Below are 26,639 nucleotides of genomic sequence, written 5' to 3'. Positions count from 1 at the left end.
TTCATTGTAAGGTAATTGTGTTCTAGCTGCACAATAGATGCGCATCGCAGGTACGAGCTGATTGCAACCTAGGAGAACATGCAGTTCACATACTACCGCCCACAGCTATTTGTCCGGTTGTTTTGGACAGACAAAGGTCACTTTCCAGGGATAGTAAAAGGGGTAGTAAACATGGACAAGATTCAACTTCAAGTAGTTCGGTAAGAAATTCCAATCATTCAGGACAAAAAAAAAAATTATTATGTTCTAAAAATAATTAGAATTTTAATTTTATGGAAATTCATAATTAATTTTTGAGCCGAATTTTTGTTTGTTCGAATTTTATAAAATTTTCATCAAAATTATTTTTTACATTACAGAATTTTTTTATTTGTTTGAATTTTCATTTAATTTTCATTTTCATTATTTAGCATTTTAAAGAATAAAATTAATGATAGAATTTTCATTTGTCCGAAATTATAAATGCAGTCGAACAAAAAAAAAGATTGCGGACAAATGAAAATTCGATCAATTAAGAAATTTTATTAAATGATTTTTCGGTTAAAAATTCTGTAGTATATGAAAAATTGATTATTTGGAAATTATATCAAATTATATCAAATAATTCGAACAAATGAAAATTCATCTGAAAGAATAAAAAAAAAAAATTCTATCCAATAAAAATTCTTTCTTTATTATGTTAAATGAAAATTCGAGTAAATAAAAATTCGAATAAATAAAAATTCTGTGAAGTGAATTTTTGGTTATATAAAACATCTGCAATGTAGAAAATTATTTTGATGAAAATTATATGCAAAAAAGTATTAATTCGAACAAACAAAAATTCGACTCAAAAATAATTATAACATTCCAAAAAATTAAAATTCTAATTATTTTTAGAATATATGCGCGTCCCAGAGAAAATTGTCAAATCAATTCATTCCAAGGAAAAAAAAATTGAAATCAACTTTTTTTTCAAAGAAAATACGAATATATATATATTAGCGAGAGAAATTATATTTCAAAAACTGATTTTCTCTGTTCAGTGAATTTATTCAATTATATTCAGAAGTATTCTGTTGGAAATATATAGATATATATGTTCAAATGAACGCTCATTTGTCGGGAAAATATAGTTATTATTAATTATATATATATATATATATATATATATATATATATATCTTTCTCCTGAATCGGAATTTCATTAAATTAATGAGCTATGAATGCACTTTCGATAAACTCCCAAAAGAGAAAAAGAAGGAGTGTATAATACAAATTTATTCAAAAGCGCATTTATATAGAAAACGTTATAATTAAGTCTTTAGAGATTGCTACTGAATATTTCATGGTTTTCCTATATATATATATATATTTAGGGTGGCTTTCTCTCGTGTAACAATACATCTAATCAGCAACCAGCAATGTCTTTTCAAATTACACAACCACAAGGAACGATACCCCTATTGGTGTTCATAAATCCAAAATCAGGCGGAAGACAGGGAGAGAGAATGTTAAGAAAATTTCAATACATTTTAAATCCAAGACAAGTACACAATTTAGCTATTGGTGGACCAATGCAGGGTTTGCAATTATTTAAAGATGTTGAACAATTTAAAGTTATTTGTTGCGGTGGAGATGGTACCGTCGGTTGGGTTCTCGAAACAATGGGTAATTTTATTTTTTAAAATAATTAATAATTAATTACAAAATTTTAAAACGCGAAAAAATAATCTAATCTCAAATGTGAATTTTTTTTTTTTAATATTAGATCGTGTACAATTTGAACATCAACCGGCAGTGGGTGTAATTCCACTTGGAACAGGAAATGATTTAGCGCGATGCCTACGTTGGGGTGGTGGCTATGAAGGTGAATCAATTCACAAAATTTTGAAGGTAAATTATTATTTTTTTTTCAAAAGAAAAATTTCCTTTTTTTAATTAATTACAAATTTTCTAATCAATTAAGTTAACATATAAGCGAGTAATTATATATAATATATATAGCAACTCAACTTATGTAATTAGAGTGAGTAATTAGTTTTCAAAGAACAAAACACGGAGTCTAGAAACTTGGAAAGATTAATTTTCCAATTTAACGTTTAGAAATAAAATTTTTTTTATTAAAATATTAAAGCAGAGTATATTAATTGTCATTTTTCTCTCTTTTTTTTAATAAATAAAAAAAGTAAGTGGCTTTGCAGAAAATTGAAAAATCAACACCGGTAATGATGGACAGATGGCAAATTGAAGTAACTGATCAAAAAGAAGAAAAAAAACCAAATCAAGACTGCATTCCCTATAATATTATCAACAATTATTTCTCAGTGGGTGTTGATGCTGCAATTTGTGTTAAATTTCATCTTGAACGAGAAAAGAATCCAGAAAAATTTAACAGTAGAATGAAAAATAAATTATGGTACTTTGAATATGCAACCACAGAACAATTTGCAGCGAGTTGCAAAAATCTTCACGAAGATCTCGAAATTATCGTAAGCATTTTTTTTCTATTTTTAATATGCCCTAATAATTTAAAAATTAAAATAAATTATATGTAAAAAAAAAATAATTGCAGTGTGATGGTGTACCTTTGGATCTAGCACACGGTCCATCACTTCAAGGTGTGGCATTGTTAAACATTCCGTTTACTCATGGGGGTTCTAATTTATGGGGCGAACATCACATGAAACATCGACTTGGAAAAAGAAAGAAACGACCCGACAAGGAATTGAGTACGAGTAGTTTTAATTCAGTCGATCTCACTGTCGCGATACAAGGTAAAAAATTAACGAAACAAATTTGATTTTGTAATTAAATTTTTTTTTTGCAAAATTAATAAAAATAATAATAATTTATAGACATAGGTGATAATCTCATTGAAGTGATTGGTTTGGAAAATTGTCTACACATGGGTCAAGTGAAAACTGGACTACGTGCATCAGGAAGAAGATTAGCTCAATGTAGTAGTGTTACAATCACAACATTTAAACGGTTTCCCATGCAAATCGATGGTGAACCATGGATGCAAGGTCCCTGCGCCGTAAGTGACACAATAATAAAATAATAATTTCTAATTTTTTTTTTTTTTTTTCAAAAATTAATTAAATTTTCAGATTCATATAACGCATAAAAATCAAGTTCCGATGTTAATGGCACCACCACCAGATAAAAGAAAAGGTTTCTTTCGTTTTTTAAGAAGATGAACTTATTGTAAATCGAGACGCGTAAATCGTGTCCACCCATTTGGGGAAATTTGAGCTTTTTTTTCCCTATAGTTTCCGTCTAGTCAAGAGCCATCACTAATAAAAATAGCCACATCGCCTATATCGTAATATGATTGTACTAAATAATATATAATATATAATTTTCGCTGTTAATGTGCAAAGCGAACAATTTTCGTACGTCCGTATAAATTCTTTTAGTGCTATTATACGATAAATCGACCATTAAAATCAAATGGAAATGTCATTATGTAAAATATTTTCGAAATTATATTCGCGAGGCTATACAGAAAAAAAAAATATATATATATATTATATTAGATGCGTGATAGTTATTTGAGAGGCTCATTTTCAATTATTGTTATAAGAAATCATTTTTCAAATTATAAAACGTTTAAAACGTTTTATTTTCTCATCTCTTCTCAATATCTCGTATTTACAATAATATTTCTAAATTAAACAATAGTTCAATAAAATTGAATAGTTATATCAAAATTATCATTATTATTATTAAAAAAAAAGTATTATAAATATAAAATATTGATAGAAATATTTTGTTATAGAATATTAATATTTTTCATCATTTTAAAATTGAAAATTAATTTGAAAATGAGTCTATCAACTTTCGTCCATAATATCGATTCGCAAAAAAATATTTTCATATAGAATTGTAAATGTCTAACTAAATTAAAAATATTTAAACATGAATATATGGCAAATTTTGCTGTGAGTAGGAAAGTACGTGATATATTATATATAAATATAATTAGAAAAAGAGAAGTGAAAAAAAAGATTTAAAAAAAAAAGATTTAAAAAAAAAAAATATATATATATATACGCAATAGATTCGATTTAGAAAAATAATTATTAAAAATTTAGATTTTAGAATAAAATATTTCATTTCTTTTAGCTTTAAAAATTAATTTGATATTTTACGTAATTTAAAATCGATTTCTCAATGACGACAATTTTTTTTTCATATAAAATAACTTCTTTTAAAATCATTAAGACTTGACGGAAGCCAGATGGAAATATTTACAGTAAAATAAACCATTTGTGACCTCTTATATAATTAATAATGAAGTTAAGTATTATTAACGTAATTACATTTTCTTATAATGGGAACACCGTCGTTGCACGTTTCTACCAATGATAAAATCTCTAGTCAATTTTTTATTTGCCAATGATCTTTCATTTATATTTATATTTTTGCAATTGTTCTTTAATGGAACATTTATTTTTTTTTTACATATTTTCTTATATCGTTATACTTTAATTATTATTTTTTATTTTTGTACAAATATTTTCATTTTTTAGTTCTAAAATTAATTAATTTTAATTATTATTATTGTCATTTGTTTATTAATAATAATTTAATTACTAATTATGTTTAAAAAAAATGTTTAAGTAAATTTATTTTTAACAAAAAAAGCAATTTCTTGGTTAAATTGAAAACCAAATCAAAACTAACCATAATAATCATTATTAGAATCATTAAATATAATTGAAAATGTTAATTGTCACACAATTGTTTTTGCTATAAAAATTAATTAATCTCAATATATTTCTTGACAAAACAATTCTAGTCTTTATATTAAAGATTTCTCTAATAAGCAAAAAAAAACTGCTGGTAATCAAGAATAAAAAGTGGATTTTAGAAATCAGTTTTTTAAATACACTGCCACTTTTTAACATTTTCACAATCATCTCTTTAAGATAATAAGACAAATAATCTTCTTTTTCTATTTTACTTTTTAAAGTAATAAAAAAAAATCGTTTAATTTCGAATGCTTGAATTTTGGAACAAAATAACAATTTTAAAAGTATAATATGGTGAATGTGTTTTTTCGTATAATTATAACATGAAAAAAAAACAAACATGATTGTTCAATCATAATAAAAACGCGACTGCTAAAAAAGAGATATAAACATTCATCATGGACCACAGAATGTAACGAACTTTCCGTCCGTGAAATATAGAAATGAAATATTTACATTTAGTAATAAGCTCGTATGTAGTTGTAATAATTATTTTTTTAAGTTTCTCACGGTCGCATATAATTCTTTTTTTTATATATATATATTACCAAAATTATATATACGTTATTATATTTTTCACGAAAATTTCAGTATTTATTTTATAAATTCAAATTTATTTAAAAAAAAATTAATTCCAACTAAAAATTCCTTTTTATATGTTATTTGAGAATAATATTTATTTATATTAATAAATAATATTATAATTATTAATATAAATAATATTATTTAGAAATAATATTTGTAAATTTATTTAAATAATTGCACAAATGTTTATAGAAATAAATTCGAGAAACGTGCATAATATTAAAAAAAGAAACTGTTTAAATCCCACAGGGACCAGCTCATCAAATTGATAAAAAAAAAAAAAAAAATATCACTATGCAGTACCTAAAAATTTCCTTTCGACAGTGAAAAAAAGAACTAGCTTTTTATATTAAAAACAAATTTTAATCAATTATAAAATCAGCTTAACTAGAAAATTCATTTCTATATAATTAAATCAAAATGCTTATAATGTATTTTTAAAACAATTATATTATCATGTAAAATGTATATACGTATATAAATTGTTAATTTTTTTTTTTTAACGAAAGAAAAAATATTTATTTAAAATAGAAAGTACAATTTTGTATTTATTTAGTTAATTATAATTGCTTTTTGTACTTTTTATATAGATTTCATTAATATTTTTTCTGTGAAAAAAAAACCAAAGAATAATGTTGAATGTGTGTTGATTAATTTTTAAGATAAAATTTCAATTCTTATTTTGTAAACATCGACTCTCTCTCTATCTCCCTTTCTCTTTCAAAAAAAAAAAGATAAAGCTTGAATCTGATAGTTTAAATGTTTTATATCTAAACCAAGTTAATGTATAATCTCTTTTTTTTTAAATATTTCAATTTAGAATATTATATAGACTTGCGCGAATGTTAAATTGATAATTCTCTATCATTGTTAAAAACTCATGTTTGTATTTATAGAATTTTAATAATTTGTATAGTCATACATTCTTGCGCATATATTTAGTGATTAAATGTAGCCCTACTTATAAAGTTAAGAGGATCGAAATATTACGCTTATGAAAACAAAAAAAAAAAAAAGTTATACCTATAATAGGTAGAATCTTTAATGTGTGTATATATAGATATATACATTTATATATAAATATATATATAGGTATATACATATAAATATTTATTTAATTATAAATAGAGCTCGTGAATAGGAAAGTATCTAAATGGATTTGTCTGCAAAAAAAAAATTAAAAAAAAAAAATAAAAAAAACTCGCCACTTTTGCTTATATACAATTTAGTATTTAAGGAGTGATTATTTTCATCTTAAAATTAAAGCAGTTTTTCAGTGTGCTTATCCTGAAGATAATAACAAAAGACCCAAAAAATAAGGAGATATAAAGAACAATATTTAAAAAAAATATTTTAAACATTTTTAATATCTCGTATTTTTAATAATATTATATCTTTTAAAAACATGTGAGACATTAATAGGCATTAAAGGCGTTAAAATTTTTCAAGAATTTAATTTTTAAACTGAAAACAATAAATAATCTTTAAAAATATATAAAAAAAATATATTAAAAAAATTATATCAAATATACAATAAAATAAAATTTTTTAAAATAAAGACCTTTTTATATTTATCAGTTTAAAAATTAAAATATTAAAAATTTTATTAGTCTGAAATCTATAACATATTATAATATCTCATATTATAACAATTTTAATTAATCAATAAAAAAAATTCCAATAATTGATTTAAAATAAAATGAATTTAGAAAAATTTCAAATCGTTAGCAAGTAATTTATATAATTATATATTAAATACATTTTCTTCTCACATCATGTTTATCAATAGATGTAATAAAATTTAATTTTTAAATTTCAACATTACTATTTTTTTGTTAATCTTAAGAAAACAATAGTAACTGATTGTCAAAAAAAAACTAAAAATAATGAAGCACATGTAAATGTTATAGCAGAATTCCAAGCACTATTTATATATCTGATATTAGCTAAATTTACTGCCAAATTTTTTGGGTCTACATGAGCACTACTGCCATATTTTTCAAGATACCAAAACTATAGAATACACAAACAAATGTGTATTAAAAAAAAGCGAAAAATAACTAAAAAAAAAAAATTATGTACATTTGCTCTATAGAACGAATTACAAGACTCTCGAGATATTGTTTTCGAGAAATATAAATATATATATATATATATATATATATATACAATAATGTGAACGATTTCATGAACTACTGTAATTGCTTTGCAATTAGAAATTTGAATCAAATGTCAAACAACATGTACATTGAATTCCAATAAAAGATATTTGAATTAGGACAAGTTTAATATTTTATATACCCAAATATTTATACGAAAAAAAATATTAAAACAAGACAATTGAAAATAAATAAAAAAAAAGTTAAATAAAAAATCACTCACCGATCGCGGATTCCTTCTCTGAAAAACAAGGGGCAGTTTTACTTTTTCTGGTCCAGTTTTGGAAAATTCCATCCTCCTTCCGCCCTCATCGCATCATCTCCTTCAAAATATTATGGAACTGCTGATAAAATAATTAATAACATTTATTTTCTAAAATATCGTTAAATAATTCAACGATTAATTATATTTAATGTGAAAATTATTTCCAATTATTAAAAAAAAAATATTTAAAACATCAACTTTTGTAGAAAAAAAAAAAAAAAAAACTGAAAAGAAAAAATAGAAATTAATTCAATGTGAAGCTTCTAAGAATATCAAGAAAAAAATCTATTAAATAAATCATTAAACTTCCAAAATAAAATTTGCGATTTATTCATTTTTTATGCTATACATAACCTCACTTTTTAAGAAAAATATTTTCAAATAATAATTAACATTGTCTAGAATTAATTTTCGAAATTTCTTACCATGTTGCCAAAATGACGGTTGGCGCCAAAAGTTAACCCTAATTTTCATTTTAGAAATTTTACATTTTTTTTAAAAACAATATCCTATAAATTTTATAAAATAATCATTCCCAATCATATGAACAAATTGATTCAAGCATTTATGTAAAAAAGAAAACGAAAATATTATCACTTTTTTTGTTCAATTTTCAGAATATGAAAAATACGAAACGACGGTTACCGCCAAATGTAACCCACAAAATTTTCAACTTTTTAATGTACACAATTTCATGTTTTCCAACCTCCCATCCAACAAATTTTGCTAAATTATGATTCCCTATTATGTAAATAATAATATAATCAATGATTTTATGAAAATAATAAAGAAAATCTTACCTTTTTTCGATAAAAGTTCAATAGCTTGCAAGAAAACGTCTCGATGTCAGGAGCTTTTCACACGGAAGTGAGCGAAGTAAGCAGGGAATGATGGATACGTGCTCTGATTGGCTTACTTGGCTAGTAACAGAAAAGCGATCTTTGATTGGCGGAGAACACACTTCCGTTTTATGTTCTAATTTAAAATACATATTTGATTTTAAATATATATAATATTTATAAATATTATTACTTAAAATTAATTTCAAATTAAAAATCGTAATAAAAAAATAGTGCGAAACATTTTGGACTTACAATTAATATATATTGTAAAACACTTATAATAGAATTATAAATTTTAGGTTATGTTACATTTAAATAAAATATTTAAAAAATTACATTTTATTTTAAACAAATAAATAAAAAAATTGCAAATAAATACAAATTTATATGAATTAAACTTTTTTAAAATTTAAAAATATTTAAAGGAAGATGTTCAAATGAGAACGCCTGCGCATTAATTTCAATTTACAATTTTTTTTCCCCTCTTTCCGGTTCACGGTGATCACCATCCATTTTTGTGACAAGTGAAGTGAATCTTCACGGTTTTTTGATTTGTTTTTCAGTCTATTTTCAAAAATGTATAAGTAACAAAGTTCTGATTCCCGTGTTACAGTTTAAAGTTTATTTATGCATCAAAAGGTAAGTGTTGCTTATAGTCCGAAAATAGAATAATTGCTGTTAGGCGTGCCACCGGTTTGGGGTTAGAAAATGTCTTTCTACATTCATTATCACAAATATATATATATATATAATGTGAAAATTACAAATTTTTTTTTTACTAAAGTTAAACAGTTTTAGAAGATTCATCTAAATTCTCAGCAATATGTTAAAAACGGACGATTCTCTTCGACCATATCCACATTATCCACAGACTGTGTAAGTAATAAATTTATCATTTTTTCCACTCATAAATATTCAGTGCATAATTTTTTTATTATCTTCTTTTTTCATGAAATAAATTTATGAATCACTAACAGCTTTTCGTTTCCGTTGATTTGTTTATTTTTAAATTTAGATTACACTTTAATGAAATTAAATTAAATTATTTATAGGTTATGTTTTAGTAACAATTTTGATTTTTTAAAAATTGTATATAGTAAATTAAATTTAATAAATTATTGATCATTATTTTCGTTTTATTCTTTAAATATTTGTTAAAATTGCAAATTTGTTTCTATTAAAGTAATTTCACTTGTAAAAAGAATTTTGTTTTTTGTTTAGGGATTTCAATAAGCAGGAGGATCAGTATTCGACTGAAATTTTTAGTACTGATGTAACAGTAATTCCTGCTCCAGGAATTCATAATCATGGAAGTTCAAAAGTAAAACTCAAGAATATTGTTGATTTTTCATGGGAACATCGTTTATATATAGGAAATCTTTTAGCAATTCACACATCAGGAAAATATCTTGCTTATGGCCTTAAAGGTAATTTTTTGATAATAATTAAAATAATTAATAAAATTATTATATTGTTTAATGTTGAAAAATTATAGTTGTTAATGGAAGTGGCGTGGTTCGAGTTGTAAATAAAGAAGTTGAAAATCGAATACTTTTGAGATTACGAGGGCCTGTTCAAGATTTAGCATTTGCTCATGTTGCAAATGCAATTCTTGCTTGTGTCGACTGCTTTGGAAGTCTTTATGTATACACAATTGAAGCTCTATCTAGAGAATTGGCATATTCATTGATATTACAAGTTGAAGCTGAGGATGTTGTGACAATTAGTCATCGTGTAATTTGGTGTCCTTACATTCCTGAAGAGGAGGCAACAGACGGTGATGAAATTTCAAAATTATTGGTGCTAACGAGAGGATCAAAGGCCGAATTATGGTCTGTATCCGCTGCCTCAAGACTTTGGAATAAGTCCGTCAAGGTTGGTAGTCCATTATTTTTACAATAATAAAATAGGATTTTTAATTATTATTTTTTTTACGTTTTGCAGATTACAGATCCTGAGGTAAAAAATAGTGGCGCAGTTTTGGAAATAAACGAACACACTGATACAATTGTTCAAGCAACTTTTAGTCCTGATGGAACGGCTTTAGCCACTGCCAGTTATGATGGAGAAGTGAAATTTTTTCAAGTTTGTATGTTTGGTCATGGTGCACAACAAAAACCACGTTGTTTACATCAATGGCGTCCACACAATGGTCGACCGATATCATCTCTATTTTTCCTCGACGATCATAAAAATTATCAACCCGAGTAAGTAATATTTAAATTTTATTTTTTTTTATTATTATTATTATTTTCAACATTTATTGCTGTTCTAATATAAAAACTGTGTAAACGTCAAAAAAAAAAGACTTTTTCCCCCCGACAGTGCTCAATTTTGGAGATTCGCCATCACCGGCTGTGATCATAATTCGGAATTGAAACTCTGGTCCTGCGAATTATGGACATGTTTACAGACAATTAAATTTACACCAAGACCATCATCGGCACCGGCACCATTCTTAAAAGCCGGTCTCGATTTAAGTGCTGGATATCTTCTTTTATCGGATATTTACAATAAGGTTTTATATGTTTTAAATGTGACGAAAGATAAAGGCGAAGCGGTAGCTAGTATTAATACAATATCACAATTTCTTCTACCATCACCAATGTTGAGTTTTGCAATTGTCGATGCCGGTCAAAGGAAAGTAAAACCAACTGGAGAATCATTGGAGGATCTTTGTCCAGGTGACGATGAAAATGAAGATCAACTTGTTATAAGAATGTATCTTGTACAACCAAAATCATTGCAAGAATGTCATATTGCATTTAGAACAGCGACTCATGTCGCAGGAACATGTTTAATGGATACATTAACACACGATTCACTTGATTATTCAGAGGATATTCCAGAAATTGGCGCCGTCAATCATAATGGTCTTGAGGTAATAAATAACATTGAGGAAGATCGATCCGTATCGGCGGCAATTGAAGCGGCAACAAATCATGCAGCAGCTCTTAATCTTATGACACCTGATGCATTTAGTTCGCCGGCAAAGAAAGATTCGGCTCTTGATTCAAGTAACAATAGTCCAGAATTGGGTAATGTATTGTCAGCGAGTCCATCTCTTGCACAGGCAATACATGCATTAAATACATCCGAACCACCATTGGCCACAAGTGAAATTGAAGAACAAGCACCGCCAAGCGGTGGAAGTAGTCCCTCTCGTGAGGTTAGAGAAATTCTCTCTCTCGCCGAACCAGAGGAAGGCGATGCTGAAACAAAAGACGATATCGACGAACTTCCTACAAATGAAGATCCAAATTGGCCCGACATTTCAATGGCTCTACTTAAAGACGTCAATATCTGTCCCAATGAAATCAAAAACGATCAAATTACCGATCAACTCAACAATAAGGTAAAATTTCTTTTTTTTCATTACTAATAAAATTCTAATTAAAAAAAAAAAAAAAAAAATTCACTCCACAGGAAGAAGTAAAATCGGTGATAAATTGTGAGGATGATTTGAAATGGCGATTGCTTAATGATAATAAAATATTGAATCTCACGAGTAAATTTGATTCGATACTTGAAATTGTTCAAGATCAACGACAAGAAATACGTGAATTACGATTGGAATTATCAGCATTAAGAAGTGAAACACCACTTGGTAATCGTGTTGAAAATGCAGTCACCCGAGCAACACAACAACAAACTGCAACAGTTGAACAAACATTATTCAATCATATAGCAAGACAACATGAATTTTTAAGTAATATTGAAAAATCAATTAAGGAAAATATTGAAACATCTTTGCCACAAGTTTGTGAAAATGCCGTTGAACCATTAAAAAATCAACTTCGATTGGATTCAATAAAAATGGACGAACTTCTTAAAGCAAATTTAAATCAATTAATTAATGGCGCTCAAATGAAAGAAACAATTGCTCTTGTTGCAGCAAATGCAGCAAAACCAACACTTGAAATTCTTTTTAAAGAAACATTTGCAAATACACTTTTACCTGGTATGGAGAAAGCATGTCAATCAATGTTTCGACAAATTCAAGATACATTTGTTCGTGGTACTAAAGAATGTGAGTAAATAATTTTTTAATTAAATAAAAAAAGTGTATGTATTTTACTTTCTTTTTTAATTTACAGATTTACAAAATGTGGATACAGTTGTTGAGAAACAATGTCAAAAGCGCTACGATCAAAAAAGTGAAACACTTGTTTCTGTTGTTAAAGACGAAATGCACGCTGCACTGACGAGAGGATTGTCAGTTCTACAAGAAGGAACATTAAGAACAATTCGCGAATCTATGAGAGAAAATCTCACTCATCATTTTAGTGATATTTCCGGCGTTAGGTTAGAATATATTTAAATATATTAAATTCATTTTTCATTATATTTTTATTTCTATTATATATTTATTATTTAATATTGATTATTATTATATTGTTAATATTGAATTAAACAAATCATATAATTTTTTAATTGAATTTTAGATCAAGAGCAACAACGCCAGGTCCGCCGGCTCCCGCTGTTGCTGATATTCAAGCAAGGATTTTGTCTCTTTTACAAAGAGGACAATTAAATTCAGCTTTTCAACAAGCATTGAGTGCAAGTGACTTGAGTTTAGTTACACTAGTCTGTGAAAAAACAGATCCTAATCGAGTATTTTCGAGTCCAATGGGATCTCAGGGTCCACGATCTATTTTGCAGCAACCTGTGATACTTTCTCTTGTACAACAACTTTCTGCCGATTTGGGACACCGAACTGAACTCAAGCACAGGTGTTTTTTTTTTATTAGCTTTTACATTTAAAAAAAAATTATATTAAATTAAAAAATTTGAATTTTTTTTTTAATTTTTCTATTGACAATTTCAGGTGGTTGGAAGAGGCAATTTTAAATTTAGATCCTGCTGATCCTGTGACGAGAGAACATATAGGAACGGTCGTGAGCAATTTACATACTCAACTTGGTCATTTTGTAACGGCAAATCCAAATCATCGTTCGGCACGAGCGATGAAAATGCTCGCAATGGCAACACGATCATTGTGCAATGATCGTCCATGACCAACATATTCGTGAGACTATTCGATATGTATTTTTTTGTTTTTTTATTTTCGTGATATAAAAAAACCAAACCAACAGTTTTCCACTGAAGTGTCTCGCATTTTTCTTTTGCGCAAAAACAATGGAAAAGTTCTTTATAATGCAATTACTTTTTTTTGTCTCTAATGTAAAATATCATTCATTTCATATATATATATATATATATAGATTTTTCATTGTTAGTTTCAATGATTTCGTTTATTAAACATTTTCTTTTATTTTTTTTTCGAACGTTAATTTAATTTGGATAAAAATTTGTTTTTAAGTAATATATATATTATATATTTGCATTTAGTGCAATAGAGTTTATTTTTAGTTTTTTTTTTAAACTTATCATGACAATATGCTTTTCGATTTTGAGAAATTTAAAATCGATTAACGTATTTTATTGATTTCTTCTCAGGATTTTATATATTATTTTTTAAATATTTATCACGTCTTTTCCGTTGTTTTATAACACAAAAAAAAATCAGTTACAACAGTTGGGCATTTTTTTAAAGCGTCATTAATGATTGCTAGAATTTTCATTTAATATTATATATTTTTTTCTATTTTGTTTCAAAACTTTTCGGGACGATATTAAAAAGGATAAGAATTTCATATTTATTTTCAGTCATAATCATATTTTTAAAATAACTTTTTCTTTTCTAAAGAATTTTTTTTAAAGAAAATATTTCCAAAAGTCATCCGGAATTAAAAAAAAACCTTCTTATATCGCATGAAAAATAATTAATTTATGCAATTTTTTTTTTTTTTTTTTTTTTTTTTTTTTATAAACAAAGCTTCAAATTGTATTTAAAATTCAGTTTTATTGTTACCTTTTCATTTAAACAATATACTTAGTCACTTATTATTTTTTTTATAGTTATAGGATCAGCATTTATGTTTAAATAATGAATGATATTCATATAAAAAAAAGATGACTGTCTACTGAAATTATTAACATTTTATTTCATTAGATTTTATTTTTGATATTTTGTCGATATTAAAGCGAAATTTATGTTAATTTTTGAGAATAAGAGACTACGCTGATAATCAGTAAAACTGTGTTTATTTCTTTATTAATTTCACTTTTTTTTCTCATATTACTTTATTCATTTGTCACTTCATTATTTTTTTAAATTTGCTTCTGTATATTTGATAAATTTTTTTGTTTTTGAATATTTAAAGCAGTAGAGTTACAAACTGAGAATTTTTTACTATAATATATATATATATATACGTTTTTCTACATTTTGTATTAACATTTTAAAGAATTAAAATTTTAAATCAAACTGTCGAGTAAAAAAACAAATGCGATATGTGAGGAATTTAGAAAGAAATTTAGAAATATATATGTGAAAAATAGATTTTAAATTGCTTTAATGTAAAAAGAGAAAACTTTTTTTTAGAAATGAAGCTCGTTGCAATTTTTTTTTTTTACTTAGAATATTTGTAAGATTGTAATATACAGATTTTAAACTTTAGACGAAATTTGCATACATAAATAATAATAATAAAAAAAAACTGTGCCACTCATTTCGACTTTTGCTTGTAGAGTAATAAAATTTAAACCTTTTGTATTATGTTACATACAAAACAAATTCATTTACTCAAAATGAACTTTCAACAAATATTATTAACTAAACAAAAATGAAATGTATTATAAAGATAAATAAATTCGTTTCTTATATACAAATTGTGTATTGTATTTATATTTACAATTAGTATTTGTTTAAATAATTATTATTTTGAATTATATCATATTATTTATAATAATTAAATTAAAATTGAAATAAATTTAAATTTTCTGTAATTAAAATTTTATAATTATATACAATAATTAGTCGGTTTGTTTTATTTTTACTATTCAACTTTTTTAATTTAAGAAATTAAAATGAGATTTATTTTTTTAGAGCATCTTTTATGTGAGCTGGTATTTTAATTCTTTTTCTTTTACGTATTTTTCCATTTGATGCACTCGATTGATTAACAACACTTTTCTTTTGCTTTTTCTTACAACTCAAAGGATTGGGACCACCTTTTTTTCGTCTTTTTTTGAACTTAATTTCCATGTCTTCCAAACCTGACTTTTGTTTTAAAACCTTAACAGTTTGAATTTGTAGAGTGTTTGTTACAATTCCATTTCGTAATTCTTCAGCGTATTTGCAAGTGGCTTCCGAAGGTCTCTCAAGAGTTGGTGCTTTATCGTGTAAATAAAGAAGTGGAACTCCTCGAAGATTTCTAATGTGATCTTGAAATTCACGATCTTGAGTTGCAATTACATACCTTTAAAAGAAAAAAAATCAAATTAAAATTATTAAATAAAAAAAATTGATTTCCTTTCATTTTACATTCGTTTTGTTTAAAACTTTATTCCAATTGTAAAATATTGATTTTACCTTGAAGAATTATTATTAGAAATCATTGAATTAAAACATTTGGAGCCAGAAATTGAATTTTTTTCATGTCCACATTTATGAACGGGAAATTGTTTTATAATTCGTAAGGCACCATTCAATTTTGATTCTAATTGCGCCAATTTTTCTGTCTCCAAAATCATACATTGAGTTGTTAAAAGTTTCACTTCGGCTTGAAAGTATTTAGACACTTGTTCCTTGATATTAAATTTGGCCTAAAAATTATTTTTAAAATTAAAATTACCGAAAATAATGATTTTATTTAAAAATAAAAAAAATATTCATTAAAAAACATATTTTTATATTATAAAAACTAATTTTTTAAATATTATTTCACTATACATTGTTGCTTAAAGGTAACAATTATTTTTAATAATAAAATAATATAAACAGAAAACAATAATATATATATATATATATATATATGTATATATAAATTTCTAACCTCAAGAGCAGCGAATGCAAAAGTTCCATCAATGAGAACTTGAAAGGGTTCTCTGAATTTAAAATTATTTTTATAGAAATTCAGATGTTTTTGTACTTTTCTTTGTCGAGAAATTTTCATTTTTGCGTTATTAAATTAATAAAATTCCATTGAAATTATAATTGTTTTTATTTTGACACGTGAGAATTGTTTATCACAATCTTTGTCACTGCGCAATATGTCAGCGCATGTTCATTGCGCATGTGCTTTCGCTTCAACATGCACGTGTTGTTTGAAACATAACCTTCAAAATGTATAAATTACAAAACATTTAATTTATTTATAAAATATACACGTTTTTAATCAATTTTTGTCAATGAGGGAAATATTTAATAATTCTTAATAAATTTTAAATCAAATAAAATATGATACCAGCTAAAAGATGTATTTCCGAAGTACTAAGAAGAAGAAGTTCTTTTTTCAACAGAACATTAATAAAACGGTAATTTATCATTATTTTAATATAAAAATTTACATAAAATACATAATGTGTTACTTTTTTTATAAATATTTATTAAGTTAATGTGTTTTTTTTTTGTTTGTCTGCTCAAATATATTTCTACATTTTTTTTTTAAATTGTCAAATTATTTAGCAAAAATAGTTTTTGTTATGATATCTTGTTTATTTATATATATATATATATAATACGTAAATAAAAATGTGATTTTAAAATTGATCAATTTTAATATTGTTTATTTTAAGAAATACTTTTTCTTTTTACAGATCTGCCAGATTAAATTTATCCAGAATAGAACATTGTCGAGGAAAAGCAGACAATTGTAATGAGAATTTCAATTCACTTTTTAAACCTATCCCAGTAAAAACAAATGAAAATAAAATAAACGTTGGTGCAGAACTCACTGGTACTTTGTCTAGAAAAGATATTTTAAATATTTTAGAAAAATTCCGTGAACAGAAAGAAATTGCATCACTTTCTTTAGAATATGGATTGGATGGTAAGGAGCAAATGATATATTTGTTTTTTTTTTTTTTATTATTAACAAATTATAATTGAAGTTTTAATTATATGTATATGGAAAAAAATTTTTATTCCTACGATATTGATATTTTTCTTTTTAAATATTTATAGAATATCTTCAAAATCAAGTTCATGATCATTTTAAAAAATATTGCTTACAAACAAACACATTGCCTGTGGATCTTCATGTAATTTTAAGTGATATCCTTCAAGAAGCTAGACATATAACAGACATATTTCCATATTACATTCGTCATGCCAAGGAAATATTTCCCCATATCGATTGTATTGATGATTTAAAAAAAATTGGCGATCTTCGAACACCAGTTAATTGGTTAATAATATTGAGAACTATAATTTATAATTAAATAATTAATAATTTTAATTTAATAATCTTTCAAGGAAAACAAAAAAAAGTTACAAATTAATTAATAATAGTAAAAATAGTAATTTATAAAAAAAAAAAATTTCAGGTATCCTTTGGCTAGGGAAAAAAAGAGAAAAGTTATTTTTCATGCTGGCCCAACGAATAGTGGCAAAACTTATCATGCTCTTGAAAAATTCAAAAATTCATCATCTGGTCTTTATTGTGGTCCATTGAAATTATTAGCTGTCGAAGTTTTCAATAAATGTAATGATAGTGTAGGTATTTTTTTTTTTTTTTTTTAATATCTATTACAATAATTATTTAGTATATATTTTTTTAATTACAGGGAACTCCATGTGATTTAATAACCGGAGAAGATAAAAGATTTGCACGTGGTCCTAATTTTCCTGCAAATCATGCTGCATGTACAGTTGAAATGGCAAATGTTAATACACCTTGTAAGTAAATTTTTTTTTTTACAATATATTTATATTTGAGTTTCATGAAATTATTCGGAAATTAAAAACTAAGGTATCGATAATATGATAATATTAATAATTATTTGATTTCAGATGAAATAGCTATAATAGATGAAATTCAATTGTTAAAAGATTATGGAAGAGGTTGGGCTTGGACAAGAGCTTTCCTTGGACTTTGTGCGGATGAAGTTCACGTATGTGGTGAACCTGGTGCAATTAATCTTGTACGTATTTTATTTTTTTTTTTGAAAGTTTATCATTTATTGTAATTTTTTTTTTTTAATACTTTATAAATTTTATTATTAAAAAAAAAGGTGCAGTCACTATGTGAAGCAACGCAAGATACATTGGAAATTCGAAATTATCAACGTTTAACAAATTTAATAGTTGAGAATTCAGCATTAACTGATTTAAAAAATACTCGTCCTGGCGATTGTATAGTGTGTTTTAATAAAAACGATATTTACAGTGTTTCACGTAGTCTTGAAAAAATTGGCAAAGAAGTCGCTGTTATTTATGGTAGTTTACCGCCTGGTACAAAATTCTTACAGGCAGCAAAATTTAATGATCCGGAAAATCCTTGTAAAATATTAATTGCAACCGACGCTATTGGAATGGGTTTAAATTTGTGAGTATTTCTTTTTTTTTTTTTTTTTAACTAATATTCCGAATAAATTCTAATTTTTATTTTTATTATAGACATATACGAAGGGTCATATTTTATTCATTGGTAAAACCGTCTGTTAATGACAAAGGAGAAAAAGAAATGGACATTATCAATGTTTCGTCTGCTCTCCAAATTGGTGGACGTGCAGGTCGTTTTGGTACACAATGGAATACGGTATTTTTATTTTTTTATATTAATTAAACTAAATTCATTAAATAAAAATTTGAATAATATTTGTATAAATATTTATTTTCAGGGTTACGTAACAACTTATAGACCACAGGATTTGAAAATGTTAAAAAAACTTATGAGTTCAGTACCTGAACCTATAGTTAAAGCTGGTTTGCATCCAACTGCAGAACAAATTGAAATGTATGCCTATCATTTACCTGATGCTCCACTTTCGAATTTAGTGGTAATTTTATTTATCAATACATAAAAATTTAATAATTAAATAATATATTAATTATTATTATTTTTTTTTCATTTTTAGGATATTTTTGTCTCATTGTGCACTGTAGATGACTCATTATATTTTATGTGTGACATGAATGATTTTAAATATTTAGCTGACATGAGTCAACATGTAAATCTTCCTCTGCGTGCTCGTTATGTTTTTTGTTGTGCGCCTATCAATAAAAAATTACCATTCCTTTGTACCATGTTTTTAAAGGTAAAACAATTTTCTATTTTCTAAAAATAACAATTTTTTAAAAACTATTTACATTATTGAACTTTAATTTTTTTTGTTTGTTTTTAACAGTACGCTCGTCAATACAGCAAAAATGATATTATTTCTGCAAAATGGGTTCAACAAAATATTGGTTGGCCCCTTCCGAATCCTATGAATATTCAAGAATTAACAAATTTAGAGGCTATTTTCGATGTGTTAGATCTTTACTTATGGTTAAGGTAATCAATTCATTTATATAAAATTAATATTTTTCTAAAATATTAAAATATTACCATTAAGAAAATATTCAAAAATTATTAATTAACTTTTAATTAATTATTTTAATTTTAGTTAACTAATTAAAATTAATTTTTATTTTATTGTAATTGAATAATTTTTTTATTTATATTTTTAGCTATCGATTCCCAGATTTATTTTGTGATGCAGATGAAATAAGACAAATGCAAGAAAATTTAGATTCTCTAATTCAAAAGAGTATAATTCTTTTTACACAATTACTTAAAAATTCGGAGAAAGGTATATGATTTATAAATAATTGACATTTTTTAAATTTAAATTCATTAGTAATAAACAAAATTAATTAAAATTAAAATAATATTTCATTTAAAAATTTTATTACAGGTATCGTAAGCAATGAATCAACAGTACCTTTATTACCAGGTACCGTAAATAATAATTTATTATACTACTAATTTATTTAAATAACTAGAAAATTATTATTTTTTTAATTAAAATAATTTTAGTTCAAGGTAAAGTTACGGAATCATTGATAGCTCAAGGTCAATTAACTGTTGACATGCTCGAAAAACTTCACTTAGAATGGGAACAGGTAAGAATTTTTTAATGTAAAACTTCTTTAAAAGAAAGCATAATAGTATTATTAACAATTTAAATTACTAGTATTTATTAATAAAAATAATTAAAAATTTAGTTCTTTAATATTTTTAAATATTCTTTTTCAGGCGTCAAAAAAGAAAAAAAAGGATTCACGAAAAATAATAAAAGAATCATTACCAGATACAACAACAAAAGTAGAAACAATACGAACAGGAGAAACAAAAAGAGGAAGACCAAAAAAGCAATGAGCAAATATTGTTTTAATAATAATATTAATGATCGATATTACAAATCAATTTTTTCAATAAAAATTATATATAAAATAAAAAAAAAAATTTATTATAGAAAATTAAAGAAATTCTTAGTATAGAAAATTTTTCCTTATTATACATTTGTTACACTTTTAACAAATATCACTAAAAAAAATCACTGAAAAAAAATTCTAAACAAATTTGTTTTAAAAATATATTGTTTCTAAAAAAAAAAAAAAAGTAAATTTTATTCTGACTGCTCGGCGTTTAATTCTTCATTAAATGGCTGAAATCCTTCGACGCTCCGTTGAAATATATTATAAAATTCACGATCAGTTTTAACTCGTCGTAAATATGCTCTAACAGTGTATAATGGCGGAAGATTCATGTATTTATTAAGGAGCATATATTTGTACATTTCTGGTGATTCTATGTACAAAAGTAGACAAAGAAAAATCCATGTTCTTGAAAATTTAATATCATTCTCCTCGCCACTATTTTCCAATTTGAAACATTCTTTAATCATTACTTTTTGTATTTCGGGTAAACTCATAAGATCGACTATTTGTGTCATTAAATTAATTGTTTTCGCTGGTAATGTTGATAAACGTTCTTCACATTTTGACGATCTTATTTTCTCCTCAAGCGATTCGCTGAGAATTTTGACTCGTTTCTCCTTTTCGATTAGTTTCGTTTTACCCATTGAATATGTATTTTGTGCAAATGTTGATTTTCGTTTTCCCAAAGTTGCACATTTTGAGCATCGTGTTATTCCGCTATTTACAATTAAAGAACAGGAATTGTGCCGCCAATTTGATCCATCTCGATAAGCATCGTCGCATTCTAAATTTATCAACGGATAACCTGGAAAATTTAATTATTAATTTTCCTGAAAAACTATATTTTTATTCAATATAAATTAATTACCTTCACAAACATTTCGTTTGTCAAATTCTTCAATTAATTCCTCAACATCAACCAATGTTTTAACGGTTAAATTACTTTTGTCTTTTACCAAATTGTGTGTTAATGTTTCAACATTTTTTTCTTTTACAGTACAACGCATTTGCATATTATTTTTAATAAAAACTTGCTTCTCAATACCGGGCATTCCATTTTCGTTCATTCTCATAAAACAATAGACAACAGTTGTTCCATGTCCTTTTGGTTTTGAAATTACAAATGAATTCCATCCTTTTGGTAAATTAACTTCAGTATAAACTTCCAAAAGATCTTCAAAAAGCATTGATTCACTATTTGTATCCGCTGAATTATAGCTGACGTTATTGTCTACCAAAAATATATCTTTCTCATCAACTGTACATAATTCATCGTCTTCAGTTGATAAATTTAAATTATGTGTATTATCAGAAAGAAGTAATGATTTGGAATTATCATTGTGCAATGTTTCCGTAATGTCATCTGTAAAATGTTAACGATTTAAAATTTACTTTCTTTTGTTAATTATATTCATATATATATATATATCAAAAGAAATTAAAAAACTAAAATTATTATACCATCATCGGAATTATAATTTGATTGAAGATTTACAGCTTCATGTGTTTCAGATTCTTCTTTCATAAATTCAAAAGATTCCTGTGAATCTTGATCATCAAAATTTATACTCTCGACAATATTTTCATTGTCATTTTCACGAGGTATTGAAAAAACTTCATAAGATTTATTGATTGTCGATGATAAATTACTCAAATCAGGAGATAAACTTCTATTAACTCGAAATTCGTCATCACATTCTAAAAATTGTGGATCCACTTCGTCTGGATCGACATGATGTTTAGGTATTGCACCTGGTCTCAAACGGAATTTTTTATATTTAATCTAATTAAAAAAGAAAGAAAATAAATATAATAATAGGAATATAAAATTTGCAAGTTATTGTTAAATAAGAAAGTATTTTATACATACAGTAATAACATTTGGTGGTACTCCACTAAACCAATGAGTAATAATATCCGTTGGATAAAAATGTTTACTACAAACGTATGTTTCATCTTTGACAATATAATTTTCAACTCCACCAATAGCTTCTTGCCATAATTTACGTGTTTTTGGATCTTTTGGAGCAGAAAAGAAGCTGCTTCCATTTCTGTAATTTGTCTCTTTGCAAATTGCACATTTTCGCGTCATAATGGTATTTTTTTTTAAATAAAATCTTTTTTTTTTAATATTCTATTAAAATTCTCCACAAAAACATATTTATTTTAAATTTCTTTCGGGAAAAACTTAAATTTTTAGGTTAGGACGATTTTTCATTTTTCTTCGCAGACAAGGCGAAACACTTAAATTTCCCCAAGAAAACTAGGTTCAAGTTTTTTTTTTATTCACTCACATAAATGTAAAAAAAAAATTTGCAGTTGCCAAAATAGTTTAAAAAAAAACACAAAAATCTGGTATATAATATTACAAAACTTTTTAATATTTGCAATGTTTATATTTTGCTTTTATAACTGTGTAGTTTAGAAATTCTATCACCAGAGGGACGATAGTCATTTAACAAATTTATTTAGATATTCTTTAATTATATATAATATAATATAATAAACTATATAATATAATTTTATTAGTTTCAGAATTAGATAATCTATACTAATTCAAATAAATGTGTTTTTATTTTATAATATTTAAATAACCCGGCAAAATATATGAAAGCTGAAAAGCTTTTTTGAAATTTCCACGAAATTTCCCTTTTGGAAATTTCCAAAATGCAATGATTTTTGGTAAGGTTATGTTACATAATATTTTAATATTCTGCTATCTCATATGCAATTTATTAGATTTTGAATAATCGTTATTGAATTACATAACAATTTGCAAATTAGTTTTATTAGTAATTCGAAAAGTGATTCGTAATTGTAATTGTTTTCTTTTACAAATTTTTTACAATTTGGATCAATATTGCACGTACTGCAGGCTCATTTGGAGGTCACGCCTGTAGGTCACCGTTTAGTCTGCTTCGATCGTTCGTGGTAGTCTGTCACGCATTTAGGTAAGTTGAATATTAGATAATATTAAGAAATATATCTCATCAATTTAGTTATTTAATGAAAAAATTATTCTTTTGTTTATGAATTGTCAATTTAACAATGATCATATTATTTTTCTATAAAAAATTTTTATCTTTTTAAATAATGTCGGCATTCAATGATTTTGAAATTTTGTTTTCATATCGTTTTTTTTTTGGATTGTTTTTTAAAAATTGTATTCAATTTTTAATTCTTAGTGAAATAAATTCAAGTGTCATGCATGAAACACGTAATTTTTAAAGGGCGTGAGTAATTTGGATTATTTAACCTTGACAAGGTCACGTGCAATGATAATGGATTATTTCTAAGTTTGTAACAAATTTTCTAATGGAAATCAATCGATTGGAGGATAAAAATAAAAAATCTCTTATTATTTTAAATAGAATTTGCATAGTTTTATGTTTGTAATGTTAAATTTTTTTAATTTTTTAGGAATTTAAACTCAAAATACAGCACAAGCATCATGCCTATTCAAAGTATTAAAGCTCGTCAAATTTATGACTCTCGTGGTAATCCCACTGTTGAGGTAAGTTGTTTTTTTTTCTTTTTTTTTAAATTGAAAAGATGATGTAATTTGTTGGAATATTTTTAAAAATAATTTCTTTTCAGGTTGATCTTGTAACGGAACAAGGATTATTTAGAGCCGCTGTTCCTTCTGGTGCTTCCACTGGTGTTCATGAGGCTCTTGAACTTCGTGATAATGACAAATCGAAATATCATGGAAAATCTGTATTCAAGGCTGTTGATAATATCAACAAGCTTATTACACCTGAATTATTGAAGGTAACATTTTATTTTTGTAGAAATTGAATTTATAAACAAGATATTTTAAAATAATTTGCTTATAGGCTAATATTGACGTCACTCAACAAACGGAAATTGATAATTTACTTTTGAAAATCGATGGCACACCTAATAAATCAAAATTGGGCGCTAATGCTATTTTGGGTGTTTCTCTTGCTGTTTGCAAAGCAGGAGCAGCTAAAAAAGGAGTTCCACTTTATAAGTAAGTATTATTGAAGATTTTTTTTTAAATAAAAAGAAATGGAAAATTATTTTCTATATTTTACAGATATATTGCCGAGTTAGCGGGAAATAATGATATTATTCTTCCAACACCGGCTTTTAATGTCATCAATGGTGGTTCTCATGCTGGTAATAAACTTGCAATGCAAGAATTTATGATTCTTCCAACTGGAGCGGCTAATTTCACTGAGGCAATGAAAATGGGAAGTGAAGTTTATCATCATTTGAAAGCTGGAATCAAGAAGAAGTTTGGTCTTGATGCTACCGCTGTTGGTGATGAGGGTGGTTTTGCTCCAAATATTTTGGAAAATAAAGAAGCTCTTAATCTTATCACAGATGCCATTAAGGTGTTTATTTTTCTTTTTTTTTCAATAAAATATTTTTTTATAAACAATATTTTTTAAAATCTAATATTTATTTTAGGTTGCTGGTTACGAAGGCAAAATCAAGATTGGTATGGACGTTGCCGCTTCTGAATTCTTTAAAAATGGCAAATATGATTTAGATTTCAAGAATGAAAAATCCGATCCAAATACTTATTTGGAACCGGAGGCATTGAAAAATCTTTATTTAGATTTCGTTAAAGAATTCCCAATCGTTTCCATTGAGGATCCATTTGATCAAGACGATTGGAGTTCTTGGACATCAATGACTGCAGCAACTCCCATTCAAATTGTTGGCGACGATCTTACTGTTACCAATCCTGAAAGGTTTGACACAAATAAAATTAAACAATTTTAAAAAATAATTTATAGGTATTATAAAATCTAAATTTCTTTATTTTCTTTCAGAATTAAAACCGCAATTGAAAAGAAGGCATGCAATTGTCTATTATTGAAAGTAAATCAAATTGGAAGTGTAACAGAATCAATAAACGCTCACAAACTTGCCAAGAGCAATGGCTGGGGTACAATGGTCTCACATCGTTCAGGTGAAACTGAGGATACATTTATTGCCGATTTAGTTGTTGGTCTTTCGACAGGACAAATTAAAACTGGTGCACCATGTCGTTCTGAGCGATTGGCAAAATATAATCAAATTTTGCGCATTGAAGAAGAACTTGGAAGTGCGGCTAAATATGCTGGTGAAAAATTCCGAAATCCACAAGCTTAAATTTATTATTATTTTCGTGATTAAAAATATATACATAACAACGTTATCATTTTAGGCTTTGCATTGTTATGAAAAAAAAATTTTAGCTATTGTCCTGTTTCACGTGTAATATAACAAAAAAAAAAAAAAAAAATTACATCTTAAAATTGCAACAGTTTTTAAATTTAAACAATTTTTTCTTTTCTTTCATTTTTTTTTCTATTTCAAAAATTTGTTTCTTTGCATATCAGTTTTTTTTGAAAATGACTTTCTTTTTATATTTTTTAATTTTCTCGTGTTTTAAATTTTAGAGAGACGCCTTTATTAAATTAGAAATGAAAGAACGTGTACTATTTTGTGACGTTAAACATTAAAAAAGAGTTTAAATTTTTAAAATATTTTAGATTAGTGTAGACAAAAAAAAAAACAAAATACTGTTTATCAATTATTGGGACAATATATCAGATGTGAGAGAATAGTTTGCTATTCCTGTGACCGAATGTATGTAAGCCAAATAAAAAAAATGTATGAACTTGTAAATAATGTTTAAAATAATTTTTTTATCCTTTCATCTTTTCATTTTAATATAAACTATTTTTTATATAATTTATTTCGTTTTTAATTTTTAGAAACAAAATCAATGTTAACAAAAAATTGACAAATTCAAAC

At 25.5% G+C, this 26,639-nt stretch overlaps 6 protein-coding genes across 11 annotated transcripts in view; 4 read left to right on the top strand and 2 right to left on the bottom strand.

Moving 5' to 3' along the window:
* Positions 1 to 7,601, top strand: part of LOC127282749 (diacylglycerol kinase 1) — a 97,840-nt gene extending 90,239 nt beyond the window's left edge. For all 3 annotated transcript variants that reach the window (XM_051307338.1, XM_051307260.1, XM_051307424.1), the window contains 7 exons: positions 27 to 200; positions 1,359 to 1,650; positions 1,751 to 1,875; positions 2,184 to 2,471; positions 2,555 to 2,756; positions 2,838 to 3,019; positions 3,093 to 7,601. In XM_051307338.1, the coding sequence (XP_051163295.1) occupies positions 27 to 200; positions 1,359 to 1,650; positions 1,751 to 1,875; positions 2,184 to 2,471; positions 2,555 to 2,756; positions 2,838 to 3,019; positions 3,093 to 3,182 (1,353 nt within the window). In that variant the 3' untranslated portion in view covers positions 3,183 to 7,601. The remainder of the gene's footprint in view (positions 1 to 26; positions 201 to 1,358; positions 1,651 to 1,750; positions 1,876 to 2,183; positions 2,472 to 2,554; positions 2,757 to 2,837; positions 3,020 to 3,092) is intronic.
* A 1,476-nt stretch (positions 7,602 to 9,077) lies between these two features.
* LOC127279966 (enhancer of mRNA-decapping protein 4) lies at positions 9,078 to 13,871 on the top strand. Of its 4 annotated transcripts, none has more exons than XM_051302840.1 (10): positions 9,078 to 9,229; positions 9,389 to 9,466; positions 9,812 to 10,017; positions 10,086 to 10,465; positions 10,535 to 10,797; positions 10,898 to 11,945; positions 12,017 to 12,620; positions 12,688 to 12,895; positions 13,036 to 13,323; positions 13,419 to 13,871. In XM_051302840.1, exons 2-10 carry the CDS (start codon positions 9,414 to 9,416, stop codon positions 13,606 to 13,608), a joined length of 3,240 nt encoding a protein of 1,079 aa, XP_051158797.1. In that variant the 5' UTR covers positions 9,078 to 9,229; positions 9,389 to 9,413; the 3' UTR covers positions 13,609 to 13,871. The 4 variants fall into 4 exon arrangements, with proteins under 4 accessions (XP_051158797.1, XP_051158885.1, XP_051158623.1 ...); XM_051302928.1 differs by having other exon boundaries at positions 9,383 to 9,466; positions 10,916 to 11,945; XM_051302666.1 differs by having other exon boundaries at positions 9,383 to 9,466.
* A 1,389-nt stretch (positions 13,872 to 15,260) lies between these two features.
* Positions 15,261 to 16,647, bottom strand: LOC127280370 (rRNA-processing protein UTP23 homolog). The gene is made up of 3 exons (XM_051303355.1): positions 16,492 to 16,647; positions 16,029 to 16,261; positions 15,261 to 15,915 (listed from the first exon to the last, which is right to left on the bottom strand). Exons 1-3 carry the CDS (start codon positions 16,609 to 16,611, stop codon positions 15,531 to 15,533), a joined length of 738 nt encoding a protein of 245 aa, XP_051159312.1. The 5' UTR covers positions 16,612 to 16,647; the 3' UTR covers positions 15,261 to 15,530.
* A 176-nt stretch (positions 16,648 to 16,823) lies between these two features.
* LOC127280154 (ATP-dependent RNA helicase SUV3 homolog, mitochondrial) lies at positions 16,824 to 20,928 on the top strand. The gene is made up of 15 exons (XM_051303052.1): positions 16,824 to 16,972; positions 17,255 to 17,487; positions 17,622 to 17,844; positions 17,984 to 18,152; positions 18,224 to 18,335; positions 18,450 to 18,580; positions 18,671 to 18,984; positions 19,056 to 19,197; positions 19,280 to 19,438; positions 19,517 to 19,696; positions 19,787 to 19,935; positions 20,112 to 20,233; positions 20,339 to 20,377; positions 20,461 to 20,546; positions 20,680 to 20,928. Exons 1-15 carry the CDS (start codon positions 16,896 to 16,898, stop codon positions 20,800 to 20,802), a joined length of 2,259 nt encoding a protein of 752 aa, XP_051159009.1. The 5' UTR covers positions 16,824 to 16,895; the 3' UTR covers positions 20,803 to 20,928.
* LOC127280230 (uncharacterized) lies at positions 20,873 to 23,293 on the bottom strand. The gene is made up of 4 exons (XM_051303156.1): positions 22,735 to 23,293; positions 22,326 to 22,647; positions 21,733 to 22,227; positions 20,873 to 21,669 (listed from the first exon to the last, which is right to left on the bottom strand). The coding sequence occupies exons 1-4, from the start codon at positions 22,954 to 22,956 to the stop codon at positions 21,053 to 21,055; spliced, it is 1,656 nt and encodes a 551-aa protein (XP_051159113.1). The 5' UTR covers positions 22,957 to 23,293; the 3' UTR covers positions 20,873 to 21,052.
* A 129-nt stretch (positions 23,294 to 23,422) lies between these two features.
* Positions 23,423 to 26,513, top strand: LOC127280306 (enolase). Its single transcript, XM_051303251.1, has 8 exons — positions 23,423 to 23,546; positions 23,740 to 23,815; positions 24,285 to 24,378; positions 24,462 to 24,635; positions 24,701 to 24,858; positions 24,925 to 25,225; positions 25,302 to 25,588; positions 25,670 to 26,513. The coding sequence occupies exons 1-8, from the start codon at positions 23,537 to 23,539 to the stop codon at positions 25,989 to 25,991; spliced, it is 1,422 nt and encodes a 473-aa protein (XP_051159208.1). The 5' UTR covers positions 23,423 to 23,536; the 3' UTR covers positions 25,992 to 26,513.
* The last annotated feature ends 126 nt before the right edge of the window (positions 26,514 to 26,639 follow it).

The sequence above is a fragment of the Leptopilina boulardi genome, unplaced genomic scaffold (assembly GCF_019393585.1).
Source record: "Leptopilina boulardi isolate dan_hultmark-lab unplaced genomic scaffold, ZJU_Lbou_2.1 LbouV2_1, whole genome shotgun sequence".
Classification (NCBI taxonomy): Eukaryota; Metazoa; Arthropoda; class Insecta; order Hymenoptera; family Figitidae; genus Leptopilina; species Leptopilina boulardi.
The sequence above is the reverse complement of the archived record's forward strand: the minus strand, read 5'-3'. Positions and strand labels throughout refer to the sequence as shown.